Source organism: Durio zibethinus, chromosome 4 (assembly GCF_047325235.1).
Source record: "Durio zibethinus cultivar Kanyao isolate XHJ-2024 chromosome 4, ASM4732523v1, whole genome shotgun sequence".
NCBI classification, from domain to species: domain Eukaryota; kingdom Viridiplantae; phylum Streptophyta; class Magnoliopsida; order Malvales; family Malvaceae; genus Durio; species Durio zibethinus.
Window position 1 is genome coordinate 4,463,401 of NC_143165.1, and position 6,929 is coordinate 4,470,329.

The following is a 6,929-nucleotide window of genomic DNA, read 5'->3' on the forward strand; positions in this document are numbered from 1 at the left end:
GATATAACTATAGTTAAATTTTTATTTTAACATTATTATTTATAAAATAGATGAAAATAAGTATAAAATATGTAATTTATAATTTTTTATTTATTAAATAAACAAAATTATTTCTATATTTTTTAATTGATCTATTAATTTGTCCTATTATTTTTTCATTATTTTTAATTATTTTTATTTTTTATTAGATGTCGTAGACTTCACAATAAAATCCTTGTGACCTTCTTTAAACAAAGATTTGAAGGTTATTGAGTATTTATCCTGAAAACTTTGGATCGTTTAATTTCATAATAGTGAAAGAAAAATAAATAATTGCAGGGGTTTATTGCCTTGGAAATTCCTGCCGCTGTATCGCTTCAACAATCTTTACTACGATTTTCTGCATTCAGGTATTCCCAAACTCCGCTTCGTCGCTTGATTTTCGGTCTTTCTTTTTTCTTTTTGTAATTAATAATTTCGATGATTTCTTGTTAATTGTTTCTAGGGTTTAGCTTTAACTAAATTGAACTTAAAAGAAAAAAAAAGGAACATTACTAATTAGAAGAATTCAAACTCTCTAATCTATTGTTGATATTTCGAAAATGAAAAATAAATAAATAATCATAAAATTGCATTCAACGGTTGGATTTTGCAATGAATCTCTTAAAATTTAGCAATTATTTTTTGGAATGAACAAAAATTTGTTGTATTTCTTGGATTTTTTTATGTTTTCTTTTTTAAATTTTTTATGAAAAATATATAGAATATATGATTAATTCAGCTAAGTGATATTGCCATTAGACATTGATAATGTGCACTTAGTTGTCTGAAAAAAAAAATTATGAGCAGTTGTTTTAGCTTCCTTCAAAATGTGAATGTTAAACAAATCTGTAGAATTTAGATTGCTTTCTTTGACCATAAAAAGATAACGTTTCATGTTTCATACATAAGGAAAGATACCCACCCCTGTATTTTATTTTCATTAACGTTGAATGATATGCTACATCATTACCAATATCTCCTTTTATAGAGAGAGTAATTTCTGATTTAGGACAGGTTGGGGAAAGTCTACCAGTTTAGAGATATAAGTTTTAAGGTTTATGGTTTACCGTTTATGATAGGAATTTAGGGAATGGGGTTTGGGAGTCAAAGAGGGTTTCTGATTTAGGACAGGTTTGGAGAAGCCTACCTGCTTACAGATGTGAGTTTTAAAGTTTATGGTTTACCGTTTATTGTAGGAATTTAGGGAATAGGGTTGGGGAGTGAAAGAGGTCGGATGTAATTTCTGATTTAGGATAGGTTTGGAGAAGTGTACCTGCTTGGAGGTATAAGTTTTAATGTTTATGATTTACTGTTTATGGTAGGAATTTAGGAATAGGGTTTGGAAGTTAAAGAGGGTCAGTTGTCATTTCTGATTTTGTACAGGTTTGGAGAAGTCTACCTGCTTAGAGATATGAGTTTTAAGGTTTATGGTAGGAATTTAGGGAATAGGGTTAGGGAGTCAAAGAGAGTCAGATTTCAGGGAAAGATTGCTGGAATGACAACGAAACAAACTCATGGTTTTGTTCTAGTTCCGTGAATTCTGCCCTGAAGCATGTAGCAGTAGAGATAGAATAGAGTAGAAATAAGGGATGGAGTTTCCAATACTTGACTATGATCAACTCAAGACCACATAAAAGCCCTAATAATTTGTCTAAACTCAAAAATAAGACTTAATGGACCATGACTAAGGTCCCGTCTAGCAAAACAGAAAATTATCAACATACCCTTGGACTCCAAAAACTGAGAATATACTAATAAATTACTTTCCTAATGCCTAATTAGCTACCAAGAACATCTTTCCTTGGACCAAAGTGACTTCTTTTTTTGATAAACAACTTGTGAATTGTGATATTATCCCTTCTTTGCAAAGAGGATGTACTTTATCTAGCCAAGCTATTGATGTGCTAGAAACTTCCCTCTTATTTTCGGTTGTTGAAATTAACTTAACTTTTACTAAGAAGCTGTGGAAAAAGGGGAAAAAATCATTTGTAAAACTGTTACTAGGATCTTTAATGCAAAAGTCAACGTTAGGGCCAATTACACTTGAAACTTTTGCTAGGCTCCTTTGAATCTGCCTGTGCTGATTACCACGCATTTTGCTGCATGCAACTCCCAGGCTTTCTATGATGGCTATGACTTCAGTTTGTGTCAGCGGAACCTATCCCATTTTCTAGAGTTTAGCTTGTGAATATAAAATTTGGAAGATAGCTGGATATAGTGTTTATTATAAAGGCCTCATTTGGAATTGCACAAGAGGCTGACTGGTTAGACTATTGAGCTACAGCGACATTGACATGGAAACCAACAAATAAAAAAGTAATGTTCTCTTTATGTTAGACACTTATGCTGTAGATAGGGGTCCTTTCATAATCAATTATGAGCTTTGATGTTCTCTTTATGGCCTTTCGTGTGTTTATTTATATGATTGGTTGTTTGGTAAATGACTGCTGTGGATCAACTTTATGTCTAATATACCGGACATTGAGATGATATAATGTTACTTCAGCCTGAAGTTTGCATGAGCGAAATGCAATGGACTAGGATATTATAAAGGAGGAATCACTTTCATGATGAATCACTTTGATGATAAGCCATGATATGTATTGAAGTGTTCTACATATTCCATGATGTTTTTGTCATTGAGTTTAAATTCAACTGTACGTTCTGTTGTATTTATTGTTCCTTGACTGTGTTGTATTGGATGTATGGACAAAAGTCCCAAAGTGGTGCATCAATATCCAATTGTTACTCATGTCACTTGATGCATGAGTAGTTTTCAAATTGCATTTTTTTAGTCAAATCACAGTCGAGAATCTGCAGTGCTCTTATAATTTGTATTTCTTTGCACAGGTCATACAGTAGACACTAAATATGGGAAGCAAAGGTCGAATTCCACCCCCTAATTTGAGGCATCCTCTCCCTGGCCCTGGCATGATACATCCTGACCCATTTGGTCTGGGAATTTTACCCCACCCAAGTCCTTTTCCACATTTTGATATGTTGCCACCTCCTGAAATCATGGAACAAAAGCTTGCTGCACAGCATGTGGAGATGCAAAGACTTGGTACAGAAAACCAGAGGCTTGCTGCTACCCATGGGACATTGAGACAGGAACTTGCTGCTGCACAGCATGAGTTGCAGATATTGCATGGTCAGATAGGAACCATAACATCTGAAAGAGAACAACAAATGAAGAACCTTACAGATAACATAGCTAAGATGGAAGCTGAACTGCAAGGAGCTGAGCCTGTTAAGGTAGAGTTGCAGCAGGCACATGCTGAAGCTCAGAATTTGGTTTTAGCAAGGGAAGAATTTATGTCCAAAGTGCATCAATTAAATCTAGATCTTCAGAGAGCCCACGTAGATGTGCAACAGTTACCAGCACTGATGGCAGAACTTGAGAGCCTCAGACAGGAATATCAGCATTGCAGGTTTTTGTTGTGCTCTTGTCTATGGATGTTTTGGGAGCAAAGTTGAGAAAGATTTAGAATGGCTGGTATTGAACAGGAAATTAATATTAAAACTCATTTTTGTCTGTTTGGAAGTCCAATGTAGAATTTTGTTTTTTCAAAAAGTTTTTTCTTTCTTCGTTTTCCTCTCCAAGCATGCCTGTTTCTTTCAGGTCTTTCTTTTTGGAGTTGTTTCTCCATTTATCTCAATTATGTGATGACCTATTCTTGATCATGCAGGGCTACATTTGACTATGAAAAGAAATTTTACAATGATCACCTTGAATCACTTCAGGTGATGGAGAAAAATTATATGATCATGGCTAGGGAAGTGGAGAAGCTTAGAGCGGAGCTGATGAATGCTGCTAATGTTGACAGAAGAACTGGTATCCTTTCTTCTGATTTTTTCTTTTTTGAGATCTTTGATTTTGCTCTTTTTTTGCTTTATTACCACTGTGGATGGCTCACGTTTGGCAACCAAATGCAGTTGGGCAATATGGTAGTGCCACAGGAAATAAAGAGAATGATGCTTCTGGACATCCCATGGGACAAAATGCATATGAAGATGGTTATGGTATTCACCAGGTGTGTAATCTTCCACAATGGCTTTTTCTAGTCTTTCTTTCTATAATTTTTTTACTTGAATATCATAGTCCCATGTCATACATTATCTACAGATGGGTTACAAAGAAACATATAAAAAGAGTGAATGGAAGTCGTGTTAAACCTTTTTCTAAGAAAAATAAATCATATCATTTTCTGAAAGACTCAGGATATTTTGCATATGGTTACATTTAATTGAAAAAATTAGTCAGTGTTAAAGAGTTGCATATGGTTATAGTTAGTTGAAAAGTTATAGTCATGTTAAAGATACTATGCATTCCTGATATTTTGAATATGGTTATAGTTGACCAAGATCAAGTTAAGTTTGAGATTTCAATTTTGTTTATTTTATTTCTATCAAAACCAATCCTGGAAGTATTTATATGGTTGCTGGCATAAATCTGTGTGCTGAAACATAAATACGTCATGGGTATGTGTTCAACTGCTAGTATGGACTTCTGCACAATAAAAAGAAAACAAAAAATTTAGATATTTAACTGCAAACGTACTAATGTTTTAGGATCTTTGGAAGTTAATGCTTATTGTTAAATAAACATGGATTAATTAGTTTTTTGAAGTATGAAACAGTATATGGACAAACTGCAGTAGAGTTCTTCCCACACGTCTGCCTCCGTTGTAATATGTGGTTGTTAATTTCGGTTTCGAATTTCTATGCATCCACAATTCAATGTAGCGATGATTGTATTTTGTCTGATAATTCTATGTTGTAGATTTATGACTTTCTGCTCATTTTGCATCACAGAGACTTGGTCCTCTACCATCTGCTGTTGCTGGTGCAAATGCAGGTGTCGGTGCTGCTGTTTATGTTGGAGCTCAGCCTGGACGTGCTCCTACAAGGACTGGCTACGAGGTTTCTAGAGGACCTGCTTATGACATATCAAAAGGAGCTGGTTATGATGTGTCAAGAGGGACTGGTTATGAATCACAAAGGGTGCCCATTTACGATGCACAGAGGGGAGCTGGTTATGACACCCATAGAGGATCTGTAAACAATACATCCAGGGGTGCAACCTTTGATGCAACAGCTAGAACTCTTGCTGTGCCACATGGACAAGCAACACCTCCGAACAATGGACCTTATGGATCTGCAACACCTCCTGCTCATGCTGGAAGCACATTCGAGGCACCCCCTCGAGGTGGAAATCCTGTGAGGAGATAGAGCATTATACACCGGACTGCTAGGCATATCATTCAACATTTTCCCAGGTAGCTAGTCATGAGTCTCAACTCTCATGACACAATTTTCTTTGTTCTCTAATCATTCATATATGTACTTGCATTGAGCAAAGTATGCTACTATTATTTTTGTCTCTGCCGGAGCTGAGTGCTAGAGTCCACTGACCCTGTCTATTAAGCTTAACGGAGTCTTGAAAGTAAATTTGAAGTATTTATGTTGAGTTTATTTTGTGCCAAATACATGCAAAATATGAAAATTACCGAATCACATTTCCTGACGATACATCCAATGCAACAAAACTTTGTTTTGTTAAATTCATATATATATATATATATATATAAATTTTAAACATGTCAATTTCATATATTTTTTTTTCATTTGTATTTGTGGCATGTATCATGTCTAAAAGTAATCGGATCAACATTAAAGACATGAACTAGTTTTATACAGCCTTTTTTTTTTTTTTCAATTTTAATAAACCAAATCCTTAGGATTAAAAATGGGAATTTATGTTTTTGTTTTCTCGATATATGGATATTGCACATAAAGAAGAGTATGCACACGTGCACTTTAGTGTGAGAATATCCGTTTCTTTTGTAGATTTTTTTTTTTAATTTTTGTATTTTCGTGTGAATCTTAGCACACCTTCATGTCAGTACTTAATATGATTAAATTTATCAATTGGTACAAAGCTTGAAAAATACAATAAGAGATAAAAGGATGTGATGTGAGTATCTAAAATAAGTGTTTCATAGAATAAAAAATATGATGTGAGTATTTCACATGTACCAAAAATGTACACTCGGCATTTTTTTTTTTATAAAATTTGATGCTAAAATAAATACTTTTTAAATCTTAAATTTAAAATAAATTAATTCTAATTTTTTCGATAAATTAGAATTAAAATAAACGCCAAAAGTTATAATTCGATCAAAGAATGCAAGTAATGTTTCTGGAAACTAAGGTTGTAGTTATGTTTAAGTTTCGAACAGCACTTGTAATTTTATTTGATTAGAACTTTTTATGTTTATTTAATTCTAATTTATTTGATGAATTAGATTTTTTTTCAAAAACTATTTATAATTTAATATACTAGGAAATTATTTTAGTAAAATTTTATAAAAATAAATAATAATATTTTCCTACGTGACACATCATGAATACAATTTTGTTACATGTGAAATATTTATATCATATTTTCTGTTTTACTGGAAACTTATTTTAAGTATATTAATGGAATATTGTGTAAATTATTTTATTTTTATTAGTATAAGCATTTCATTTTATTCAAAGCTTTTTTGAATATTCAACGGATTTTAAATTTTATTTTGATATATGTTACAAAATTACTCAACCTGATTTTAATTTATGAACGTGGATTTTAAGTCCCAATTTAAAGACCTAAAAGTAATTTTAATTTATTTATATTATTTTTATTTAATTTATTTATGTTTTGTTATTTGGTAGAAAAATAATATAAATTTTGATTTTTTTTAAATTATGATTTTATTTAGATTTAAAATTTAAAAGTTAAATTTGATTTTAGTAATTTTTCGAAATCAAGATTCTAAAAGAAAGAAAAAAAAATTAGTACGATCTTAATAAATTTAGTGGACATTAAAATTTTTTAAATTAAAAAGAGACTCAATTCCTATATA

The 6,929-nt window shown here is 32.2% G+C and overlaps 1 protein-coding gene across 1 annotated transcript; it reads left to right on the forward strand.

The window, feature by feature from the left end:
* Positions 1-216: 216 nt before the first annotated feature.
* Positions 217-5,494, forward strand: LOC111288199 (protein FLX-like 2). Its single transcript, XM_022878984.2, has 5 exons — positions 217-389; positions 2,872-3,452; positions 3,711-3,856; positions 3,958-4,055; positions 4,837-5,494. The coding sequence occupies exons 2-5, from the start codon at positions 2,893-2,895 to the stop codon at positions 5,251-5,253; spliced, it is 1,221 nt and encodes a 406-aa protein (XP_022734719.1). The 5' UTR covers positions 217-389; positions 2,872-2,892; the 3' UTR covers positions 5,254-5,494.
* Positions 5,495-6,929: the final 1,435 nt, after the last annotated feature.

Coding starts and splice junctions, on each gene's coding strand:
- LOC111288199 (XM_022878984.2), top strand. CDS start 2,893: ATGGGAAGCAAAGGTCGAATTCCACCCCCTAATTTGAGGCATCCTCTC. Junction 3,857..3,957: donor TAATGTTGACAGAAGAACTG/GTATCCTTTCTT, acceptor AACCAAATGCAG/TTGGGCAATATGGTAGTGCC. Junction 4,056..4,836: donor ATGGTTATGGTATTCACCAG/GTGTGTAATCTT, acceptor TTTGCATCACAG/AGACTTGGTCCTCTACCATC.